The following is a 25739-nucleotide window of genomic DNA, read 5'->3' on the forward strand; positions in this document are numbered from 1 at the left end:
ACGTAGGTTTGTGTAAAACTCCTTGATTGAGAAATTGTGGCAATTTGTCTAATTCCAGTCCATATACTAACCCTGTTGTACTGTTCTTCTTTCTTCCAGGTGTCCTTCAACGTGAGTGTGGATGCTAGGGGCTGCCCCGCACCTGGCACCCAGCAGAGATTCACCATCAAACCTGTGGGCTTGAAGGATCGTCTGGAGGTGTCAGTGGACTACCGCTGTGCCTGTGGCTGCACCGACCAGACCCAGGCTAACAGTAGCCGCTGCAGCTCTATCGGACAGTACACCTGTGGTACCTGCCGCTGTGACCCGGGCTACCTGGGCGCCCGCTGTGAGTGCCAGGAGGGCGAGGCTGGCAGCATGTACCTGAGCGCCTGTAGAGAGGCGGAGGGGAAGCAGATCTGTAATGGGAGAGGGGAGTGCAGTTGTAACCAGTGCCTCTGCTATGAGTCAGAGTTCGGGAAGATCTACGGGACCTTCTGTGAGTGTGACGACTTCTCCTGCGCCCGACACAAGGGCATCCTCTGCTCAGGTAGGTGTGCGAAGAGAAGGGAGCACTGCCGCTTCTTCCCTCTCCAAATTGCTGGATCTCCTCTCTACTTCTGCATGTGTACAACATAAATTATTCAGACATACACAGTAGTGCTTCGTACAGTACCTGATACATGTGCGGTACACGTGCAGTACACGAGTCCTAGATGTGTCGCTATTGAGGGTGTGTCTAAATTGGCTTGTGATGTCATGTTTATGCTAAGAGACGCATTCAATTAATGTTTATTGATCTACAAGGCTGTATGATAGTAGTGAGCAGGTGGGATGTTGTTTCCACGGTCTGTTACCACATCACTCTGGTCTGTGTTTATTAGGCAGGTTGGCATTTATTGAGATGACTCATGTACTGGAGGCAGCTCTGCAGAGTGGTCACTAGCTGGCACTACCACAAAGTCATATTGATTTTAAACCTAACCTTTACCATACTGCTAGCCCTAATGCCTAACCTTAAATTAAGACTAAAAAGCTAGTGTTTTTTCATGAAATTTTACGATATTGCCAATTTTGACTTTGCAGCATGCCCGTGTAGTGGAAACCACTTAGTTCTTTCTGCCTCCAATGCAAGACTCATGACAATAAACGTCAACCTGCATTTATTAGAGGAAAAGCCACCTGTTAGTGGTGCAGCGTTGAACACAGCCCTACAGGTCTGCTACTGTGTGTGTGTGTGTGTGTGTGAGAGAGAGAAAGGGTACTTTTTGTGTGTGCTAATACCAAACCATACATGTTCGGGGTGTTTTTTTTTTATGATAAAGGTCTCTTGATTCTGAATTTCTTCTTCGGGAAATGTAAAGTGCTCAGGAACAGCTGCTGGGAGCTAGTTTGTTGTGCAGTTCATGTTTTACTGTCTCTAGCTGAGCTGTGTTCTCTGCTTTGGGACCCTGGAGAGTTGGGGTGGCTGTGTGCAGGATTCAGGAATGAATTCTAGAACCAGACCAGAGCTGTTCCTTTCTGAACAGACCACCAATATTTTTCCTCCCCATACTATTCATGTGCTCTATTGATTAAATGTGCATGTGCTGATGTTGACCACAAATCCTGTTTTCTCCTGCCTGAATGTCTTGCTTGCTTTGAAGCCCATGTCCTAGTTTTCTTTCACACTGGCCTGGGCAGCAGGCAGGGTTGCTAGCTGGGAGCAACTTAGTGACATACTAAACAGGCTGTCCTATTGGATTTCCAGAACATCGGGTCCAGTCCAAGTAGCCTCTGTGCGTTTTGGGTCGAGACCTGCTGGATGTTGGCCAAGGGCCCCTGGCTCATCCCCAAGCTAACGGCTGTTCCACCAAACCACAGAGGGGGCTTTGTAACAGAGGCCCTGCTCAGTGCCTTGTGTGTATTGCCAAATACAATTCATGGGTCTATACTCAGTTAAAATGCCTTGTTTCGTTTAGTCAGCAGGACCAAGCAGCGGACAAACACAAAATGGACCATTTTATTTGACGGTTGGTCAGACCATAAGTAGGCCCTTAGGGTAGGATGATAACTGGAAGGGGTGGGGTAGTAATTAAATCTTAAGAGTCCAGTATGCTCTCTGGCCCCCCCATACTCTCACACACACACACCTCCTCGCTGTGCATGGTTGGCTCAGTTTATAATGAGTTCCTAATGAATCTGAATGAAAGTCTCTCCCACACTTCTCTGGCACTGTTACTTAATCGTGTAATAAACAGTGTTGTAAAATAATTCTGTATACCACCATTGGTCCCCTAAACCCACCAATGGTTATGGGGAGGTTCAGACTCTGTGCCGAGTCCCATTCCCCTCCTGTTACATGCCATCTAAACAGTATTGTGCAATAGGTTAGATTGGTTACGCTGTGATGATAGCAGCTCATTTGCTCTGTGTTGTGTTAGGAAGAGAAGCTGGTTTGGATTGAACTGCAGGATCCAGACTGATTAACTGCCGTAAGGCATTTGTCATTATTAAAGAGAAAATAAATTGGTGCGTTGTCCTTGGGTGGGTGCTCATTTCTAGCTCAAAGCATTTTAAAAATCTCCCAGCCTTTTCATGATAACCGCATTGTCCGCAAGAAATCTTATCTTGTTGTTTTGAATCGCTTGTTTTGAATCAAAGTACTGTATCTACTCACGACCGCTCATGCTGTAAAAACAGTCCAGTTCAAAGTGAATGGCACATTCATATGTAGTATATTTGCATGTAGTCCTACTGCAGCTCTGATTTGTTATGGCACACCGGTCTGTGTAGAGTACGGGCCGGCCTGAGTTGTGCCTGTCAATGTAATCGAATCCTACTTCGATGCGTTCTGCCTACAACAATCTCTTACGTAGTTAGTTTTGCATACTAAGTCTTGCATAGACCACAAGCATTTCGCTACACCCGCAATAACATCTGCTAAATATGTGTATGCGACCAATAAAACTTGATTTAGTAGGTTGCTTTAAAAGTGACTAATATTGCATTGATTCGATTATAATTGCCACAGTAAAGGAAAATATTGATAGTGTTAACTAACAGGGAAAACTCTAGAAAGTTGTGTGAAGTTCAATCTCGTGCTTCTCTGGGTGCTCTGATATTTATTCTGCACGGCAGTGTATTAGTCAGACCTACATGAGGCTGAGGGGGTCAGGGGTTAGGCTAGAGACCAGTGTAGCAGCCAGGCCTACATGAGGATGAGGGGGTCAGGGGTTAGGCTAGAGTCCAGTGTAGCAGTCAGGCCTTCATGAGGCTGAGGGGGTCAGGGGTTAGGCTAGAGAACAGTGTAGCAGCCAGGCAGGCCTACATGAGGCTGAGGGGGTCAGGGGTTAGGCTTGAGACCAGTGTAGCAGCCAGGCCTACATGAGGCTGAGGGGGTCAGGGGTTAGGCTAGAGACCAGTGTAGCAGCCAGGCCTACATGAGGCTGAGGGGGTCAGGGGTTAGGCAAGAGACCAGTGTAGCAGCCAGGCCTACATGAGGCTGAGGGGGTCAGGGGTTAGGCAAGAGACCAGTGTAGCAGCCAGGCCTACATGAGGCTGAGGGGGTCAGGGGTTAGGCAAGAGACCAGTGTAGCAGCCAGGCCTACATGAGGCTGAGGGGTTCAGGGGTTAGGCTTGAGACCAGTGTAGCAGCCAGGCCTACATGAGGCTGAGGGGGTCAGGGGTTAGGCTAGAGACCAGTGTCGCAGCCAGGCCTACAGGAAGCGGCTCCTTCTCACTAGGGCCTTGACTCTTTTCCTTCTCCTTGTTGCTTCCCTCCGTCTAATCTGATTACTGTGTCATGGCCAAAACGCACACCAGGCCAGGACTCCAGGAACCAAGAATATTGGTTCCTGCTTACGCACTAAAAGACAGCTGTGGAGAGAGACAAGAGTGGGTCCCACTCTACTTGTAAATAGAGCTCTGAGGTTATATCGTAGTACTACTACAGTACAATCTTTTTTTTTTTTTTACCAGAATCTTTTTACTGCAATTATAAATGCACAGATATTTGACTGTGCCAACCTGTACCATCCTCTCTGTGTTTTTGGAATGTAGCTATGTCATTGAGCTTTTACCCACACTATTTCACTACCTACTGTTTTTGAGTATGTTGTTTCCTTCTGCTCTTTGGAGGAAAGGACTCTCTTCCTAGTTTCCTTCTTTGATAGCTTTAGCAGCCATGCTCTTGTTTGCCCTGGCCCTCTGAGTAGAGTGAGGAGGACCGATAGATGGAAGCCAGGCACGCTCCACACCCAGCTGTTGCTGTTGTCATGTCTGTGCTGCCTGGTGCTGTGGTGATATAATATAGCACAAAGCCAAACCTCCCATAGAGCCTAACTGCCTACAGTCTGGTTTTTCTGGCCAGTGACTGTCAGTGTGGTGGTGTCATCAGCTGTACATGCCTGAACTAATTACACCCACATCGAACCAATGATTCAATCAACTGGTGTAGTTAATGTAGTTGGCAATAGGTCAATACAATTTTGGAAATATCCACTATAATAGTCATTTAGCCCACGAAATGGCCGAACTGCTAATAATAATAACCCATAATTTTCAAAGCTCAGACATAGAAGTTAACTATTCACAGCTTAATTTGAAGTTGATAGTTAGAAATAGTTTGAGAGACTGTGTTTTTGGTCTCTTCACTCACCTTTCCTACATGTGTTATTGGTCTCTTCACTCACCTTTCCTACATGTGTTAATGGTCTCTTCACTCACCTTTCCTACATGTGTTAATGGTCTCTTCACTCACCTTTCCTACATGTGTTAATGGTCTCTTCACTCACCTTTCCTACATGTGTTAATGGTCTCTTCACTCACCTTTCCTACATGTGTTAATGGTCTCTTCACTCACCTTTCCTACATGTGTTAATGGTCTCTTCACTCACCTTTCCTACATGTGTTAATGGTCTCTTCACTCACCTTACCTACATGTGTTAATGGTCTCTTCACTCACCTTTCCTACATGTGTTAATGGTCTCGTCACTCACCTTTCCTACATGTGTTAATGGTCTCTTCACTCACCTTTCCTACATGTGTTAATGGTCTCGTCACTGATAAGCTGCTGTATCTCTGCACCTGGTTAGATAAACTGAATGAAACACTGGTGGTCTTCCGCTGCTTTCAGTGTCTTTCAGACAACGTTCCACCTTACCCTCTTATAGGATAGAGGGAATATTCATCATTGACGTACAGAACTAATGGTGCCTAGAGGTTATGGGGTTGTTTCTGGATAGGGTTGATAGTGTGATACTAAGCTTACAGTCAAAGAACCTCTTATGGCTGTGCAAGGGCAACCCTGTTCTTGTGAAACTAAGACAGTGGCCTGTAGAATGAAGGTCAGGTCAGGGGCATTAATCAGTCTCTGAAGTTAGTAGGTCTGGCAGGAGCAAGGATAGGGGAGGAGTGGTGTCAGTAACCTCCCACAGGGGCCACATTGTGTGCTTGTGTTTGAGGTTACAAATGTATGAGAGTACAGAGAGTCTCTGACCTGTGCTCAGAGACTCTTTGTATTCTCATACATTTGTAACCTCAGTGTCTTCTGCAAGGCCAGACTCTCTGCCCTAATGCCTGTGCTGAGTCTGTCAGGATATCTGGAGGATTAAGTAGGCGTAGATAGATGGGTACTGTATGGATATAATTAGTCTTTATCGCTTACAGTAAAGTATGAAAGGGTGATTACCAGTGTGTGTGAGAGTTAAAATATGGTCATAGAGGCAACAGTAAACTAACTTTCTTTGCGTCTTTCTGCGTATGCATGGATCTGCTAAGTCTGTGTGTCGGCTGCTTTTGACGAGGCCTCAGTAAACAGACTTTGTGGTCCTCTGCTCTGTCACACACCTACAGCTGCTTATCGGTAACAATCTAACCACTCAATAGCACCAAACGCCAGAAATAGCATGGCTGTTTTCCACACTTGCACTTTACCCGCAAACCCCTTCTCATAAATCGTCAGCCTCAGATGGAGGATTGAAACAGTAAATGGGAACATGTGTTTATTAATGTGTGTGTGCCTGGCACGACTGTGACTTTGCCTTATTGAAATGAAAGCATTTAGCCTGGCTTCCAATCTCTCTCTGACATGCCTGGCCTGTTTTGCAAAATAGTTAGCGTCGACTGTAACTGGTCCTGTGTTTGCAAAACATCTGGCAAATCCAAGCACTGTGGGTTTATTGCTTGATGGTCAAAATGTTGTAGAGCCGTCCTTTATCCTACAGCTTCTTCTATTCTCCTCCTCAGCTCTTTAATTTATAGACACTGCCAATAGAAAATGCATTTTTAGACTACGGTACTGCTGTCTGGCCTACTCTGATTGTATGAAAAGCCTGCAGCGACAGCTGGAACATGGACAAGTCGAAACGCAGCTAATACCAGAACTCAAGATGTCCCAACAACCATCATGATGTGTAGCTCCTGCTACTATCTATTGTAGCACCTACTCCCTGCCCAGTAGTAGTCTGATTTCATACAATCACTTTGCTGTTTTTGACTGGAACATAGTTTGAACAGGATCTCTGGTTCTACAAGGCTGAAGCAGCAGTTCATTAAACATTTTGGCACAGCTGTGGAGTCTGTTAGTGTTTTCATTTGTAGTTTGTTGAACACACAGCAATTAGTAGTCAACCTATTCTGGGTTAATGCTTGGCAGACAGCCCAGGAGGTAAACTCACTACGGAGCTCAGCAGTGCGTATTGAGCAGAAATGTGCCTATCATATGGGCATGCTTGCGTGTGCATCATTCCGTGTGTGTTTGGATTTTGTCCCTCACCCCATATCTCCCTCCTCTCCCTTGCTAGGCGGAAGCTAGCTCAACAGCACCTAGGTTCCTACTGCTGCTCAGTAGGCTAGTAGCCCCCTGACCCAAAGCAAACACAGGATGACACCTCAACCCCCCTCAAACCTGACTGAACCTGACCATGATAAAGACCCAGGATTGTCCTTCCTCCACTCTCTCCTCTAACTATTAAATACTATACAAGAATACTATAAATACTATACTCTCCCTTCCCATGCCTGCTTTGTTTGGGGCATCTTGCCCCATAGAACTACTTCAGATACAAGGATTCCCTCCCCGTGTAGTAAAGAACCTATTCCCCTCAAAGCACTACAGGTGTTGCTGCTGGAAACCTACAGCTCTCTCAGCACCATCTTGATGTATTTGGTGAGTGGTAATTCAAGGCTGCGTCCAACATAGCACCCTATTCCTTTTATATTGCACTATTTTTGACCAGGGCCCATTGGGCTCTGTTCAAAAGAAGTGCACTGTACTATATAGGAAATAGGGTGCTATGTGGGACGCACCCCGAGACGTGCATACTGCTGGGCTTCCAGGGGAGAGACACTGAAATATTTAGTGAAATATGCAGAGAAAACGTGACACAGAAAATGGGGTCAGATCTCAACTCAGAGCTTCTCTTTTGTCCAAGGTACTTCTGTAGTGGTGAGAGGGTTAAACACTGCTGCCGCAGAACCTCTCTGTACACATTAACCACTGTGGCCAACAGGGCATGTTCTTCCATGTTTTCCATCCTGTCAAGGATCTGAGGTCACTGTCCCTAGGACAGATGGGAAGCAGAATAGTGTAGTTTCTGGGTTCCACACACCACACTCCCCTTCTCTAGATATATCTAATTATATTACAATGGCTGCTACTGACTTCACCTCTTTGTCGATACATGTATGCAGCTGTGATTACCATGGCTACCAAAGGTAATTGTTATCATATTCATGCTACTCCTACTGTACATTATTTGTGTGAAGCTCTGGGCAGGTTGCCAATAACTCTTACATTACTCATACCACGTGTATATACTGTATTTTATACCATCTATTGCACCTTGCCTATGCCGCTCATACATATTCTCATTCACCCCTTTAGATGTGTGTGTATTAGGTAGTTGTTGGGGAATGTTAGTTTACTTGTTAGATTTGTGACTTATTCGGTAGTTGTTGGGGAATTGTTAGATATTACTGCGCTGTTGGAACTAGAAGCACAAGCATTAATGTCTGCTAACCATGTGTATGTGACAAATACCATTTGATTTGATAACTTGAAATAAGTCTGCATATGTCATCTGAGGGATTTGCATTAAGCTCCTAGTTGCTTGTTGTCGACTTCAGGTTAGGATTGGCCCTTTGTTAGGGAAGGAATTCTCTCTTATGGCGTGTCACTTTAAGGTGTAATTTGCACCACAGTTTAATAACAATCCCTTAACGCCAGATTAAAGCATTTGCACCTGAGCAAAGTGAGTGACTTTATGTTCACCCCAAACGTCAGGTGGGAAGAGTTAACAGTATTTGCTTTTTATTTTGTGGGCTCAACACATGTTTTAAAAACATTTTCTGAACTCTTCTGTCTTTATGACGTGGCTGTATTCTGGGCGGTGCCTGGAGCTCCATACAGGTCAGGTTGGAACAAGACTGTAATTGCTTGGAGGAAGATAACAAGCCACAGCTGTATAAATGGTGGTTACTGTTGGAGGTCTATGGCACCTGGGGTCAGAGTGCTATATAAAGGAAATAAATGGAGGAGGGGGAAGGGAAAGCCTTCTTCCAGGCTCTGAGCTGTGGAGTGTGATTGTTTTTTTTTTCTCTCCCTCAAGTGAGTGCTAGACCTACTGGGTTCAAATAGTATTATAAATATTTCAAATTCTTTGAGCATATGATTGAACCTACTTTGAGTGCAAGATGGACACGGTTTTCTCCAAAAATACTATTTGAATACGGTCGGTGCCACACTCTATGGTGTCTGAGCTCTGAGGCGTCTGGCTGGGCTGTTTACAGTAAATCTCTCTCTCTGCTGGTCTTGGCAGCCTCTACCTCTGACTCTGTGATCAGTCACAACGCTCCCGGCATCCACTGCTCCTCCTCCAGAATAGAATCCTGTCGAACACAGAAGCGCATCCGGGGCATGCCGAGATGTTGTACATTCCCATACATGATCCTCCTGTGTTGCGGTAAAAGGGGATCTGGGACCTGAGAGGCAATTAGCTCATTATTTTGACTTATGACTATTGTTCTATTCATGTTAGAGGAAGTCCCATCACTCCCATGTGTTTCCTGATGAGTGAATATATTGTGGTGTAAAAGTCAGTAAAAGGTTTCTGAGGGAAAGAAATATGCTGCCTTAGCATATCAAACACACACACACGGGAGTGTGTCTAATGCCTACTCAATAACATGAACACCATGTTGCCAGCACCCGTAAATGATAGAGACAGCCAGGTTATAGACCTGTGAAAATGTTCACGGTTTACTTCATGTGTTCTAATCAGCTGACCAGTTCAAAGGCCTAAACATTATTTTAATGCCCTGTAATTGCTGTTGTCTGGTGACTGGTACAGTCGGCATGTGATGTTTGTCATCTGTGCTGACTCGGGACAAAACGGTCAATGCCAGTAGGTATTTAAACTGCAACCATCCCTCTAGTGTGTCTGTGTGTGTGTGTGTGTGTGTGTTTCTAGGGTTTTAAGAGCTCATTGTACTGGTTGTTTCACAGTTGAGGTTTGTCAACGGTCTGGTCTGCCAACACTGTATGAAATATTGTTTTCACTGACACAGGATATTTCAAAGTAGTGTTATTATAAAATAATCTTAAATCCTCTGCACACAAACCTAAGCTTAGCTTAAATGTAGTCGTCTAATGTAGCCGTAGTGACTGTAGTTATTTGAATACGTCTCCTACCCCACACATCTTACAGAAGTTTGACTATATTTTCTTTATTTTTTGCTGACGACGACCCAAGCTTGATTCGGTATACAAGCGGCAGCTTGTCTTGGCCTGCCTGCATGCTTAACAACACACTTCTCTGTTGAGAACTGTGTTACGGTTGTCCTCCGATGGAGAAGAGAGGCACAGGCGGGCCAGTTGTTGTGATACTGTCTTGAAGGAGAAGAAATTGTCATGTCTAACTCATTGTGCTGAAGGAACATCAGAGCAGACTACAATACATTAACTCATACAGAATGGCACCCACATCAGAGCGGACTAAAAATAATATGTTGGAGCTCAGTAGGCAGCATATGGGAACAGTTTGGGAGGCAGGCCCTAACTAGAGAAAAGGGGTGAATTGAGCCAACTGTGTGGTAAGGAACAGTCCTCCACTAGACTAGTGTGTCACATCTGGGTCCATACTCCACGGTGCCCTTGGTAACTGAGAAACCTAGATCCATATATACAGTTGAAGTCAGAAGTTTACATACACTTACATTGGAGTCATTAAAACTCGTTTTTCAACCACTCCACAAATTTCTTGTTAACAAACTATAGTTTTGGCAAGTCAGTTAGGACATCTACTTTGTGCATGACACAAGTAATTTTTTCAACAATTGTTTACAGACAGATTATTTCACTTATAATTCACTGTATCACAATTCCAGTGGGTCAGAAGTTTACATACACTGAGTTGACTGTGGCTTTAAACAGTTTTAAAAAAAATCCAGAAAAGATGTCATGGCTTTATAAGCTTCTGACTCAAATGATGTCATTTAGCCTATTGGAGGTGTACATGTGGATGTATTTCAAGGCCTACCTTCAAACTCAGTGCCTCTTTGCTTGACATCATGGGAAAATCAAAAGAAATCAGCCAAGACCTAAGAAAATAAATTAGACTTCCACAATTCTGGTCATGCTTGGGAGCAATTTCCAAACGCCTGAAAGTACCACGTTCATCTGTACAAACAATAGTACGCAAGTATAAACACCATGGGACCAAGCAGCCGTCATAGCGCTCAGAGATTAACGTACTTGATGAACGCGAAAAGTGCAAATCAATCCCAGAACAACCGCAAAGGACTGTGTGAAGATACGGAGGAAACGGGTACAAAAGTACCTATATCCACAGTAAAAACGAGTCCTATATCGACATAACCTGAAAGGTCAAGCAAGGAAGAAGCCACTGCTCCAAAACCGCCATTAAAAAAAAGCCAGACTACGGTTTCAACTGCACATGGGGACAAAGATTGTACTTTTTGGAGAAATGTCCTCTGGTCTGATGAAACAAAAATAGAACTGTTTGACCATAATGACCATCGTTACGTTTGGAGGAAAAAGGAGGCGGCTTGCAAGCCGAAGAACACCATCCAAACCGTGAAGCACGGGGGTGGCAGCATCATGTTGTGGGGGTGCTTTGCTGGAGGAGGGACTGGTGCACTTCACAAAATAGATGGCATCATGAGGAAGAAAATTATGTGGATATATTGAAGCAACATCTCAAGACATCAGTTAGGAAGTTAAAACTTGGTCGTAAATGGGTCTTCCAAATGGACAATGACTGCAAGCATACTTCCAAAGTTGTGGCAAAATGGCTTAAGGACAACAAAGTCGAGGTATTGGAGTGGCCATCACAAAGCCCTGACCTCAATCCCATAAAAAATGTGTGGGCAGAACTGAAAAAGCGTGTGTGAGCAAGGAGGCCTACAAACCTGACTCAGTTACCCAACTTATTCTGGGAAACTTGTGGAAGGCTACCCGACACGTTTGACCCAAGTTAAACAATTTAAAGGCAATGCTACCAAATACTAATTGAGTCTATGTAAACTTCTGACCCACTGGGAATGTGATGAAATAAATCAAATCTGAAATAAATAATTATCTCCTATTATTCTGACATTTCACATTCTTCTTTCACATTCATTTCACAATAAAGTGGTGATTAAATGTCAGGAATTGTGAAAAACTGAGTTTACTTACACCTTAGCCAAATAGATTTAAACTTCAGACTTCAACTGTAGCTCCTTCCTGGGCACTTGACTAGGAATATATTAAGCCTTGGTACCATTTTAACCTCTGTTTCGGTCCAACTCGGCCTCTGCTTCTCCTCTGGTTTGTGTTTCTGTTGAACCGTTGTCCTATGTTCTGGATGTTGAGAGTAGCTCAGATGTTGTGCTGTTGACAGCGCCTGGCTGACCCTCTCTTTTTCTCTGTCTCTCTCACACACACAGTCTCTCGCTCGCTCTCGCTCCCCCTTACAGTGCCTGGCTTCGAGGAACATAGCAGAGCACTATGGGTCTGACTGTCACAGACACACATACTACTACCCTCTCACTGACAGAAAGCATTCACTTCTACCAGGCCCAGCCAGGCTCTTCTCTGTTAAACTAGGCCATAGCAGCACTCTGGCTCACTCACAGTCCTCAAATCAAATCAAATGTATTTATATAGCCCTTCGTACATCAGCTGATATCTCAAAGTGCTGTACAGAAACCCAGCCTAAAACTCCAAACAGCAAGCAATGCAGGTGTAGAAGCACGGTGGCTAGGAAAAACTCCCTAGAAAGGCCAAAACCTAGGAAGAAACCTAGAGAGGAACCAGGCTATGTGGGGTGGCCAGTCCTCTTCTGGCTGTGCCGGGTGGAAATTAAAACAGACTATGGCCAAGATGTTCAAATGTTCATAAATGACCAGCATGGTCGAATAATTAATAATAAGGCAGAACAGTTGAAACTGGAGCAGCAGCACGGCCAGGTGGACTGGGGACAGCAAGGAGTCATCATGTCAGGTAGTCCTGGGGCATGGTCCTAGGGCTCAGGTCCTCCGAGAGAGAGAAAGAAAGAGAGAAGGAGAGAATTAGAGAACGCACACTTAGATTCACACAGGACACTGATTAGGACAGGAGAAGTACTCCAGATATAACAAACTGACCCTAGCCCCCCGACACACAAACTACTGCAGCATAAATACTGGAGGCTGAGACAGGAGGGGTCAGGAGACACTGTGGCCCCATCCGATCCGTATAGCCCACAAAGATCTCCGCCATGGTACAACCCAAGGAGGGGCGCCAACCCAGACAGGATGACCACATCAGTGAATCAACCCACTCGGGTGACGCACCCCTTCCAGGGACGGCATGAGAGAGCCCCAGTAAGCCAGTGACTCAGTCCCTGTAATAGGGTTAGAGGCAGAGAATCCCAGTGGAAAGAGGGGAACCGGCCAGGCAGAGACAGCAAGGGCGGTTCGTTGCTCCAGAGCCTTTCCATTCACCTTCCCACTCCTGGGCCAGACTACACTCAATCATATGACCCACTGAAGAGATGAGTCTTCAGTAAAGACTTAAAGGTTGAGACCGAGTTTGCGTCTCTGACATGGGTAGGCAGACCGTTCCATAAAAATGGAGCTCTATAGGAGAAAGCCCTGCCTCCAGCTGTTTGCTTAGAAATTCTAGGGACAATTAGGAGGCCTGCGTCTTGTGACCGTAGCGTACGTGTAGGTATGTACGGCAGGACCAAATCAGAGAGATAGGTAGGAGCAAGCCCATGTAATGCTTTGTAGGTTAGCAGTAAAACCTTGAAATCAGCCCTTGGAAGCCAGTGTAGGGAGGCTAGCACTGGAGTAATATGATAATTTTTTGGGGTTCTAGTCAGGATTCTAGCAGCCGTATTTAGCACTAACTGAAGTTTATTTAGTGCTTTATTCCGGGTAGACGGAAAGTAGAGCATTGCAGTAGTCTAACCTAGAAGTGACAAAAGCATGGATACATTTTTCTGCATCATTTTTGGACAAAGTTTCTGATTTTTGCAATGTTACGTAGATGGAAAAAAAGCTGTCCTTGAAATGGTCTTGATATGTTCTTCAAAAGAGAGATCAGGGTCCAGAGTAACGCCGAGGTCCTTCACAGTTTTATTTGAGACGACTGTACAACCATTAAGATTGATTGTCAGATTCAACAGAAGATCTCTTTGTTTCTTGGGACCTAGAACAAGCATCTCTGTTTTGTCCGAGTTTAAAAGTAGAAAGTTTGCAGCCATCCACTTCCTTATGTCTGAAACACATGCTTCTAGCAAGGGCAATTCTGGGGCTTCACCATGCTTCATTGAAATGTACAGCTGTGTGTCATCCGCATAGCAGTGAAAGTTAACAGTATGTTTTCGAATAACATCCCCAAGAGGTCAAATATATAGTGAAAACAATAGTGGTCCTAAAACGGAACCTTGAGGAACACCGAAATTTACAGTTGATTTGTCAGAGGACAAACCATTCACAGAGACAAACTGATATCTTTCCGACAGATAAGATCTAAACCAGGCCAGAACTGGTCCATGTAGACCAATTTGGGTTTCCAATCTCTCCAAAAGAATGTGGTGATCGATGGTATCAAAAGCAGCACTAAGGTCTAGGAGCACGAGGACAGATGCAGAGCCTCGGTCCGATGCCATTAAAATGTCATTTACCACCTTCACAAGTGCCGTCTCAGTGCTATGATGGGGTCTAAAACCAGACTGAAGCATTTCGTATACATTGTTTGTCTTAAGGAAGGCAGTGAGTTGCTGCGCAACAGCCTTTTCAAAAAAAATTGAGAGGAATGGAAGATTCGATATAGGCCGATTTAGTTTTTTAAATATTTTCTGGGTCAAGGTTTGTTTTTTTTCAAGAGGCTTTATTACTGCCACTTTTAGTGAGTTTGGTACACATCCAGTGGATAGAGAGCCGTTTATTATGTTCAACATAGGAGGGCCAAGCACAGGAAGCAGCTCTTTCAGTAGTTTAGTTGGAATAGGGTCCAGTATGCAGCTTGAAGGTTTAGAGGCCATGATTATTTTCATCATTGTGTCAAGAGATATAGTACTAAAACACTTGAGCGTCTCTCTTGATCCTAGGTCCTGGCAGTGTTGTGCAGACTCAGGACAACCAAGCTTTGAAGGAATACGCAGATTTAAAGAGGAGTCTGTAATTTGCTTTCTAATAATCATAATCTTTTCCTCAAAGAAGTTCATGAATTTATCACTGCTAAAGTGAAAGTCATCCTCTCTTGGGGAATGCTGCTTTTTAGTTAGCTTTGCGACAGTATCAAAAAGGAATTTCTGATTGTTCTTATTTTCCTCAATTAAGTTAGAAAAATAGGATGATCGAGCAGCAGTAAGGGCTCTTCGGTACTGCACGGTACTGTCTTTCCAAGCTAGTCGGAAGACTTCCAGTTTGGTGTGGCGCCATTTCCGTTCCAATTTTCTGGAATCTTGCTTCAGAGCTCGGGTATTTTCTGTGTACCAGGGAGCTAGTTTCTTTTTTGTTTCTTATGAGAAATGTTTTTAGTTTTTAGGGGTGCAACTGCATCTAGGGTATTGCGCAAGGTTAAATTGAGTTCCTCAGTTAAGTGGTTAACTGATTTTTGTCCTCTGGCGTCCTTGGGTAGACAGAGGGAATCTGGAAGGACATCAAGGAATCTTTGTGTTGTCTGTGAATTTATAGCACGATTTTTGATGGTCCTTGGTTGGGGTCTGAGCAGATTATTTGTTGCAATTGCAAACGTAATAAAATGGTGGTCCGATAGTCCAGGATTATGAGGAAAAACATTAAGATCCACAACATTTATTCCATGGGACAAAACTAGGTCCAGAGTATGACTGTGACAGTGAGTGGGTCCAGAGACATGTTGGACAAAACCCACTGAGTCGATGATGGCTCTGAAAGCCTTTTGGAGTGGGTCTGTGGACTTTTCCATGTGAATATTAGTCACCAAAGATTAGAATATTATCTGCTATGACTACAAGGTCCGATAGGAATTCAGGGAACTCAGTGAGGAACGCTGTATATGGCCCAGGAGGCCTGTAAACAGTAGCTATAAAAAGTGATTGAGTAGGCTGCATAGATTTCATGACTAGAAGCTCAAAAGACGAAAACGTCATTTTTTTTCTTCCTACCATACATAATACAGTGGGCATTCCACGTTCCTCTCAACTCGGCCGGGGTTTTCCTCTGTCTCCAAGTCACACCGTCCAAATTCTATTTCTCTACCGCACACGGCTGTCAGTGTCAACGTCCACTTTTTATTCTGTGATGTAGCTGTTCCACCTCATAGGACACGGCAAAGGGGATTTGCCCTTCCTCAAAAACAGTTAATAAAATGTGGTATTTCCCTATGCTAAAACTGGATGGTACAGTGCCTTGCGAAAGTATTCGGCCCCCTTGAACTTTGCGACCTTTTGCCACATTTCAGGCTTCAAACATAAAGATATAAAACTGTATTTTTTTGTGAAGAATCAACAAGTGGGACACAATCATGAAGTGGAACGACATTTATTGGATATTTCAAACTTTTTTAACAAATCAAAAACTGAAAAATTGGGCGTGCAAAATTATTCAGCCCCCTTAAGTTAATACTTTGTAGCGCCACCTTTTGCTGCGATTACAGCTGTAAGTCGCTTGGGGTATGTCTCTATCAGTTTTGCACATCGAGAGACTGAAATGTTTTCCCATTCCTCCTTGCAAAACAGCTCGAGCTCAGTGAGGTTGGATGGAGAGCATTTGTGAACAGCAGTTTCCCGTTCTTTCCACAGATTCTCGATTGGATTCAGGTCTGGACTTTGACTTGGCCATTCTAACACCTGGATATGTTTATTTTTGAACCATTCCATTGTAGATTTTGCTTTATGTTTTGGATCATTGTCTTGTTGGAAGACAAATCTCCGTCCCAGTCTCAGGTCTTTTGCAGACTCCATCAGGTTTTCTTCCAGAATGGTCCTGTATTTGGCTCCATCCATCTTCCCATCAATTTTAACCATCTTCCCTGTCCCTGCTGAAGAAAAGCAGGCCCAAATCATGATGCTGCCACCACCATGTTTGACAGTGGGGATGGTGTGTTCAGCTGTGTTGCTTTTACGCCAAACATAATGTTTTGCATTGTTGCCAAAAAGTTCAATTTTGGTTTCATCTGACCAGAGCACCTTCTTCCACATGTTTGGTGTGTCTCCCAGGTGGCTTGTGGCAAACTTTAAACGACACTTTATGGATATCTTTAAGAAATGGCTTTCTTCTTGCCACTCTTCCATAAAGGCCAGATTTGTGCAATATACGACTGATTGTTGTCCTATGGACAGAGTCTCCCACCTCAGCTGTAGATCTCTGCAGTTCATCCAGAGTGATCATGGGCCTCTTGGCTGCATCTCTGATCAGTCTTCTCCTTGTTTGAGCTGAAAGTTTAGAGGGACGGCCAGGTCTTGGTAGATTTGCAGTGGTCTGATACTCCTTCCATTTCAATATTATCGCTTGCACAGTGCTCCTTGGGATGTTTAAAGCTTGGGAAATCTTTTTGTATCCAAATCCGGCTTTAAACTTCTTCACAACAGTATCTCGGACCTGCCTGGTGTGTTCCTTGTTCTTCATGATGCTCTCTGCGCTTTTGACGGACCTCTGAGACTATCACAGTGCAGGTGCATTTATACGGAGACTTGATTACACACAGGTGGATTGTATTTATCATCATTAGTCATTTAGGTCAACATTGGATCATTCAGAGATCCTCACTGAACTTCTGGAGAGAGTTTGCTGCACTGAAAGTAAAGGGGCTGAATAATTTTGCACGCCCAATTTTTCAGTTTTTGATTTGTTAAAAAAGTTTGAAATATCCAATAAATGTCGTTCCACTTCATGATTGTGTCCCACTTGTTGTTGATTCTTCACAAAAAAATACAGTTTTATATCTTTATGTTTGAAGCCTGAAATGTGGCAAAAGGTCGCAAAGTTCAAGGGGGCCGAATACTTTCGCAAGGCACTGTATTAATGACCATTCCCCCCACTGCAAAGTTAGCTTTTTTCTCCCAATGTAGCAGCATTAAATATGAGCAGCGCTGACCTTGAGGTGTTGGGAGTCAGGAGGGAGGCCCCGTGTGTCTCTGACTGTGTAGTCTATGGCACTGCTGCCCGCCTGTTCCGCTGCTGCCCGCCTGTTCCACTGCTGCCCGCCTGTTCCAGTGCTGCCCGCCTGTTCCGCTGCTGCCCGCCTGCTCCGCTGCCGCCCGCCTGCTCCGCTGCCGCCCTGCCCTTTTCTACAGAGGACATGCAGATTAGCAGCTGATAATGCCTCATTCAGACCAGGTTTTTCAGGAAAATGGTATTACCTCTTGGTCTTTTGACTTCTGATTGAAGACCTGGGGTCGTATCATAGACCCCACTCTACGAAATATCTTAGTAATGTCACTATAAACCCACAAAATATGCAGAGTTTTTTTAAAGAAGTTTATCATTTTTAATTAATCAACTTTGGGATTGAAATGTATTGTGTGAATATCAAATCTCAGCAAAGTTTCCTTTGCTCAGCAAAGTTTCCTGTCACATTGTTGACACTTTGCAGAGCTTAGAGTCTCTCTCCCTGTAGTTTTTGTGGTTTTCTCCCCCCATTGGGAAACCATCTCTGTACTCTTTGGCAGTGTGCTCACCATCTGGGAATGCTGTGCTCTGTTGTAGTGATGTGCTGTGATGGGGAATTGGGAATGTCTCTACATTGGAGCCTCTTGGCAGCTGTGCTCTGACTTCTCTCTGTTGGGTTTGTTTGGTGCGTTTGTACAGCAGCCAGAAACTCAACGTCTGCATTTGTACAAAATAAGTTCCAATCTCCTCAAAGACTTGTGTACAGGCAGATTGTTTGTTTGCATCTCCACAACAGGGTCCTTTATAAATTAACCATGCAAAACAAATGGTGGACCCACAAACCACCATAGCATAACCCTGGACTGAGGTCAAACAGACCAAATACATGCTGGGATTGGATCGTTGTTTACCTTTTTGTTCTACTTTGATATTGGACAACAAAATGAGTCACTTACTCTATCTGAAGCCAGGTCTTTGTACTCTGCGACTGCGACACATATAATCTCCTTTGAAAACATAAATAAGCCGTGTGGTTACGGTGATATTGTTCAGCTTTCAATGTGATCATTAGAGGCAGTAGACTTCCCAAGCAAAGGGAGTGGCCCAGTGTAATAATGGATGCCTGTAGCTCTTTGAAATCGGGTTTCAAACCTACGACAGTAGTTCTCACTTTGTCTTTCAATCTTCTAGAATAGGATAGCATGATTGACTCTGACTTCACCTGTACTTTACAGACGTTTTGAAGAGGGATGAATGTAGCCCAGCGTCGTCCGGGTTATGGGTGGGTCTGGCCAGGGTAGGCCGTCATGGTAAAATAAGAATTTTGTTCTTAACGGACTTGCCTGGTTAAATAAAAAAATATCCATGACAAGGCCTTTTTCCCATATCTAGAAAAGAGATTATAAAGAAGTTTGAAGGCTTGTCTTTAAAGATGGAAGCCGCATTAGGGGAAACAGCAGCACAGTCCGGCCCCAGCACCTTTGTTGTTGTTTTTGTTTTGAGGACAAAACGGAGGTGAGGTGCGCGGAGCAGGGTGGTCAAAAAGATTCCAGTACATCATCTGCTGTTCTATTGACATCGATGATGTCAGAGGGGATAAACACAGTATTTGCTGTTTGCGCGTCTTTGTTGTTCTAATATCCCAAACGAACTGAAAGTTTAAGGATTCCAGCTTTAAACAGGCGCCTGTGACTCCAGTATACAGTATGTCTTTATAGCTTTAGTCTGGGACACTGTGGAACGCAGCAAGGTCCATTCTTTACATCTCATTCTCCATCTCGGCTCCATCAATCAGCCATACCACTCGAGCGCAGCAGGGCCCAGCTTCCATCCTCACCTATTGGCTTACTTAATAAAATTAATACTTGCTTCCTCTCCTCAATCTCTCTCCAGCTCAGCCCTAGCATGAATCAGCCCTACCACCCTGGGCCGAGCTTTGACATCATCCAAATGTTTTCTTTTCCCCATCGGTGACAACATATCCTCATTCCTCACATCACTGTGCTCAACTTCAGAAAGTGTGTTTCCTGCTGCTACACCGGAGTCACTGCCTCTGGTAGAAGTCTCTGTCTATCAGCATGGGGAGATTCTAGTATCCCTGTGTGGCCACGGCACCACCAGATAGGTGATGTGTAATCTTGGTTTGAGTTCTTTAGGGTCCTTCTACAGGGCAGGAAGCCAAGACATAGTTGTTGTGAAAAGACTGCATAAATAATAGTTTGTGTGGTTGTGTTCTGTGTGGACAGTATATGCACTATATGCACAATGTTTGGTTTTAAACCCATAGAAATGACTGTTGTCAAGTCAATGACTTCATGTATGCTTCCTATTCACACGAGCAACAACACATTTGTGTGTCATCAACATGGGACATGTGTTGTGCAGTCCATGTAGTGTTTTTGCTTTTAACAGATGTTTAAAATCTTTCTACTCTTCAGTGGGGGGGCTTAACATTTCAGTGACCCATTTAGTTTTTAAAGCTGTACTATTTTGGTCCATATGAGCAACAGAATCAAAAGCAGTAGAGCGCTACAGTTGATGCTTTCAACCAGACCCAGGCTCACAGCAGTTCTAAATAAGTTGAACGATTCCTTCTCTTCCTGTTGTGTTTTTCTCTCTCTGTCGGTCTCTCGATCTGTCTGTGAGTCTGTCGTTCTCACAACACACAGACAGAGGGCAGTGAGTCAGCAGGAGTTTGGACAGTCTCAGGCAACAGGAAATACTGTATTTGGAAACACAGCAGTTGGTCCAGACTTCAGTAATAACTCGGTATGGGAAACATTGTTTATTTTGTGTCATCAACATGAGACCCATGTGTTGTGCAGTCCATGTTGTGTTTTTGCTTTTAACAGATTTTAAAAAATCTTTCTACCCTTCAGTGGGGGGGCTTAACATTTCAGTGACCCATTTTTGTTTTTAAAGCTGTACTTTTTCAAATTAAAATACTATTTTGGTCCATATGAGCAACAGAATCAAAAGCAGTAGAGCGCTACAGTTGATGCTTTCAAACAGCCCCGGGCTCACAGCAGTTCTAAATAAGTTGAACGATTCCTTCTCTTCCTGTTGTGTTTTTCTCTCTCTGTCAGTCTGTCTGGTCTGTGTTGTGAGAAGGACAGAGAGCAGTGAGTTAGCAGAAGTTTGGACAGTCTCAGGCAACAGGAAATACTGTATTTGGAAACACAGCAGTTGGTCCAGACTTCAGTAATAACTTGGTATGGGAAACACAGTTTATTTTGGAGCCTCTTATGAAGCGGCCTGCATAAACTTGACCTTTCTCTCATTTGTTTTACAGTTGAATCTCTCCGCTCTATCGCACTTAAAAACCCATACGCCAACAGTGCATCAACCATTCTCTAACTAACCCACACTTACCTGCCTCTCTAACACTTCTTAGGTTCCCTATTATCCTGCTCTGAAGTCAGCCAATCAGCCAACCTTATACTCAACACATTGAAACACTATACTTCACCTATATATCACCTTATATTCCAGGCCTATATTTTCAGTGCTAACCCTGAGGGAGGGAGACAACACACTCAGCCCAACCTGCCACTTTAGTTGTTTGAATGACTTTCTCTCTCTCTAGGGCTTGGTAGATCTGCACTCCCACACGTGTGATTTGGTTGCTTTGACTTGGCTTAGTGCCCTGGACTGAGCTAAGCTGGGCTTTGGCTGTGAAAGGGATAGACGACACATTGGTTGGTCCTTTTCTGCCTGTATCTCGCTTGTTGTTCTCTGTCAGAAAGAGAGCTGTTCTTTAGCCAGAATGGCAGTGATGCGAGATGTGCATTAACTTAACTCAGTGACCTGAATCCTGACAGAGGAGAGAGGGAGACGGTGGAGGGGGCGAGAGTGAGAGCTTGCAGAGCTGGGAGGAATGGCCTCTGCAGCAGCATGCCAAGCTTGTCTGACTGGGATGCAGTGGGTCGGTTCTCCCCTCATCATGGCTCGGTTCTCCCCTCATTATGGCTCGGTTTATCTGAGGCTAAGCCTGCATCCCCAAGTCTGCATCCTGATGGGCCCTAGTCAAAAGTAGTGAGCTAAATGGGGAATATGGTGCCATTTGTGACACAGCCTCTGTTTGATCTCTCTGCCTGGTGTGCTGGCCTGGATGTCAGGATGACCAAGTCATTAGAGGGGAAAAGATAAGCAAAATATAAACTGCTGAATAACAACAATAGTACAAGGCTACGATGATTAACAGCACCAGACCAGTACCCATGCATTATGCCAAATGCACATCTGTTTCAGGGTGTGAGTGGAGTTAAGTGACGATTATGGAAAGTGTGCTAGTTGTTACGTAAAGTTGGGTATTTCAATAATGTATTGCTACATTAACCCATATGCTTTCTCAGTGAACTCTGTCTGCAGCTAGATAAAGAGCATGTCTGTTGGTGACCCATTCCCAATGGATAATCAGACCCATAGGGCTACAGTACATCTAAAACACTATCTGATTGTATGCCCATAGTAACGAACCAAATGATGTAAAGGGTCATTCAGGGATAAGGATTATTAGTAGGGCTGTGTGACCATGATGAAGAGTCCACACCAGTACTGACCTTCAATCAGAAGAGAAATGGTCTTGATGCTATCAGAGGAAATACTTGTACTGCGTGCTGACTTCCCTGGGCCATTTTATACCAGATGACATTAAACCAGCTCTACTGATCCTCATCGACATGTTCTAGGATCTCTGCCTCCTCACTCTATTATTTAAAAACACTCTTTCTCTCACAGACAAACACATATGCACGCGCACACACACATCAACAGCATCCTCCCGGATACCCTAGACCCACTACATTTCGCATACCGGCCCAACAGATCCACAGATGACGCAATCTCAATCACACTCCACACTGCCCTTTCCCACCTGGACAAAAGGAACACCTATGTGAGAATGCTCTTCATTGACTTTAGCTCAGCATTCAATACCATAGTACCCTCAAAGCTCATCACTAAGCTAAGGACCCTGGGACTAAACACCTCCCTCTGCAACAGGTACTGGACTTCCTGAAGGGCCGCCTCCAGGTGGTGAGGGTAAGCAACAAGTCTGCCATGCCGATTCTCAACACTGGGGCCCCTCAGGGGTGTGTGCTTAGTCTCCTCCTGTACTCCCGGTTCACCCACGACTGCGTGGCTAAACACGACTCCAACACCATCAAGTTTGCAGACGACACAACAGTGGTAGGCCTGATCACAGACAATCATGAGAGAGCCTGTAGGGAGGAGGTCAGAGACCTGGCAGTGTGGTGCCAGGGCAACAAACTCTCCCCTAATGTGAGCAAGACAAAGGAGCCGATCATGGATTACAGGAAAAGGTGGGCCCAACAGGCCCCCGTTAACATCGATTAGGCTGTAGTGGAGCGGGTCGAGAATTGAAAGTTCCTTAATGTCCACATCACCAACAAACTAACATGGTCAAACACACCAAGACAGTTGTGAAGAGGGCACGACAACACCTATTCCCCCTCAGGAGACTGAAAATATTTGGCATGGGTCCCCAGATCCTCAAAGTTCTACAGCTGCACCGTCAAGAGCATCCTGACCGGTTGCATCACCGCCCTGTATGGCAACTGCTCGGTGTCTGACCATAAGGCGCTACAGAGGGTAGTGCGTACGGCCCAGTACATCACTGGGTCAAGCTTCCTGCCATCCAAGACCTACAGCTAAAGTCGGAAGTTTACATTCACCTTAGCCAAATACATTTAAACTCAGTTTTTCCCAATTTCTGACATTCAATCCTAGTAAAAAATCCCTGTCTTAGGTCAGGTAAGATCACCACTTTATTTTAAGAGCGTGAAATGTCAGAATAATAGTAGAGGGAATAATTTATTTCAGATTTTTTTTTAAATTCTGACTTTCATCACATTCCCAGTGGGTCAGAAGTTTACATACACTCAATTAGTATTTGGTAGCATTGCCTTTAACTTGATTTAACTTGGGTCAAACATTTCAGGTAGCCATTCCTCCTGACAGAGCTGGGTCAGTTTGTAACTGAGTCAGTAACCGTAGGCCTTGCTCACACACACTTTTTCAGTTCTGCCCACAAATTTTCTATAGGATTGAGGTCAGGGCTTTGTGATGGCTTCTCCAATACCTTGACTTTGTTGTCCTTAAGCCATTTTGCCACAACTTTGAAAGTATGCTTGCGGTCATTGTCCATTTGGAAGACCCATTTGTGACCAAACTTGAACTTCTTGACTGATGTCTTGATGTTGGTTCAATCTATCCGCATTATTCTCCTGCCTCATGATGCTATCTATTTTGTGAAGTTGTTAGAAGTTCACCTAGGGGTCATGATTGGGGCTGTACCAAATGACAACAGGTGGAAATTATAGGCATTTAGCAAGACACCCCCAATAAAGGACGGATTCTGCAGGTGGGGACCACAGACCACTTCTCAATTCCTATGCTGCCTGGCTGATGTTTTGGTCACTTTTGAATGCTGGCGATGCTTGCACTCTAGTGGTAGCATGAGACGGAGTCTACAACCCACACAAGTGGCTCAGGTAGTGCAGCTCATCCAGGATGGATGAGCGAGATGTGGCAAGAAGGTTTGCTGTGTCTGGCAGCGTAGTGTCCAGAGCATGGAGGCGCTACCAGGAGACAGGCCAGTACATCGAGACATGGAGGAGGCCGTAGGAGGGCAACAACCCAGCAGCAGGACCGCTACCTCCGCCTTTTGTGCAAGGATGAGAAGGAGGAGCACTGCCAGAGCCCTGCAAAATGACCTCCAGCAGGCCAAAAATGTGCATGTGTCTGCTCAAACGGTCAGAAACAGACTCCATGAGGGTGGTATGAGAGCCCGACGTCCACAGGTGGGGGTTGTGCTTACAGCCCAACACCGTGCAGGACGTTTGGCATTTGCCAGAGAATACCAAGATTGGCAAATTCGCCACTGGCGCCCTGTGCTTTTGACAGATTAAAGCAGGTTCACACTGAGCACGTGACAGACGTGACAGTCTGGAGAAGCCGTGGAGAACGTTCTGCTGCCTGAAACATCCTCCAGCATGACCGGTTTGGCGGTGGGTCAGTCATGGTGTGGGGTGGCATTTATTTGGGGGGCCGCACAGCCCTCCATGTGCTCGCCAGAGGTAGCCTGACTGCCATTAGGTACCGAGATGAGATCCTCAGACCCTTTGTGAGACCATATGCTGGTGCAGTTGGCCCTGGGTTCCTCCTAATGCAAGACAATGCTAGGCCTCATGTGTCCTGAGTGTGTCAGCAGTTCCTGCAAGAGGAAGGCATTGATGCTATGGACTGGCCCGCCCGTTCCCCAGACCTGAATCCAATTGAGCACATCTGGGACATCATGTCTCGCTCCATCCACCAACAGACTGTCCAGGAGTTGGCGGATGCTTTAGTCCAGGTCTGGGAGGAGATCCCTCAGGAGACCATCCTCCACCTCATCAGGAGCATGCCCAGGCGTTGTAGGGAGGTCATACAGGCACGTGGAGGCCACACACACTACTGAGCCTCATTTTGACTTGTTTTAAGGACATTACATCAAAGTTGGATCAGCCTGTAGTGTGGTTTTCCACTTTAATTTTGAGTGTGACTCCAAATCCAGACCTCCATGGGATAATAAATTTGATTTCCATTGATCATTTTTGTGTGATTTTGTTGTCAGCACATTCAACTATGTAAAGAAAAAATTATTTAATAAGAATATTTCATTCATTCAGATCTAGGATGTGTTATTTTAGTGTTCCCTTTATTTTTTTGAGCAGTGTACATTATGAGGTTTTAATATTGTTCCACAGTTTTCTAGTTCTCGCACTCTCTTTCTTATAAAGAGACCCCTCGAAGAAATGTGTGACCGAGACAGAACTTTGTAGGGGAGAGAACTACTCAGACATTCCACTATAAATCAACTTGGTCATTTACTGCTAAGCTTTTAGATAACACACTAAAAGCTTTGTTTATATAGCTTTGTAGGCATGGTTTTGGTCTCATGAGTAAAAGATAATGACGTAGGCAGTGACATCACGAGGGCTGGATTTTGGGTTTGATAAAATAACATGTGACCTTTTCTTTGATGCAGAACTTACTCGGAAACATGCGTGCCATGTCCCTGATTGTCAACTTCTGTCTGCAATTGTATTAAATGTTTTTTTGTTATTTAATTAAAGATATTGTCATAATGCTGATTTCACCAATGATTGACAAGGAAACAGGAACGAACC

General features: G+C 44.6%; 1 protein-coding gene across 1 annotated transcript in view; it reads left to right on the top strand.

Moving 5' to 3' along the window:
• The window catches only part of itgb5 (integrin, beta 5), a 98615-nt gene that overhangs the window by 56429 nt on the left and 16447 nt on the right, over positions 1-25739 (top strand). Inside the window, exon 10 of the mRNA XM_036974695.2 lies at positions 100-529. Coding sequence (XP_036830590.1) covers positions 100-529 — 430 coding nt within the window. The remainder of the gene's footprint in view (positions 1-99; positions 530-25739) is intronic.

The sequence above is a fragment of the Oncorhynchus mykiss genome, chromosome 3, assembly GCF_057628025.1.
Source record: "Oncorhynchus mykiss isolate SJ-2025 chromosome 3, ASM5762802v1, whole genome shotgun sequence".
Classification (NCBI taxonomy): domain Eukaryota; kingdom Metazoa; phylum Chordata; class Actinopteri; order Salmoniformes; family Salmonidae; genus Oncorhynchus; species Oncorhynchus mykiss.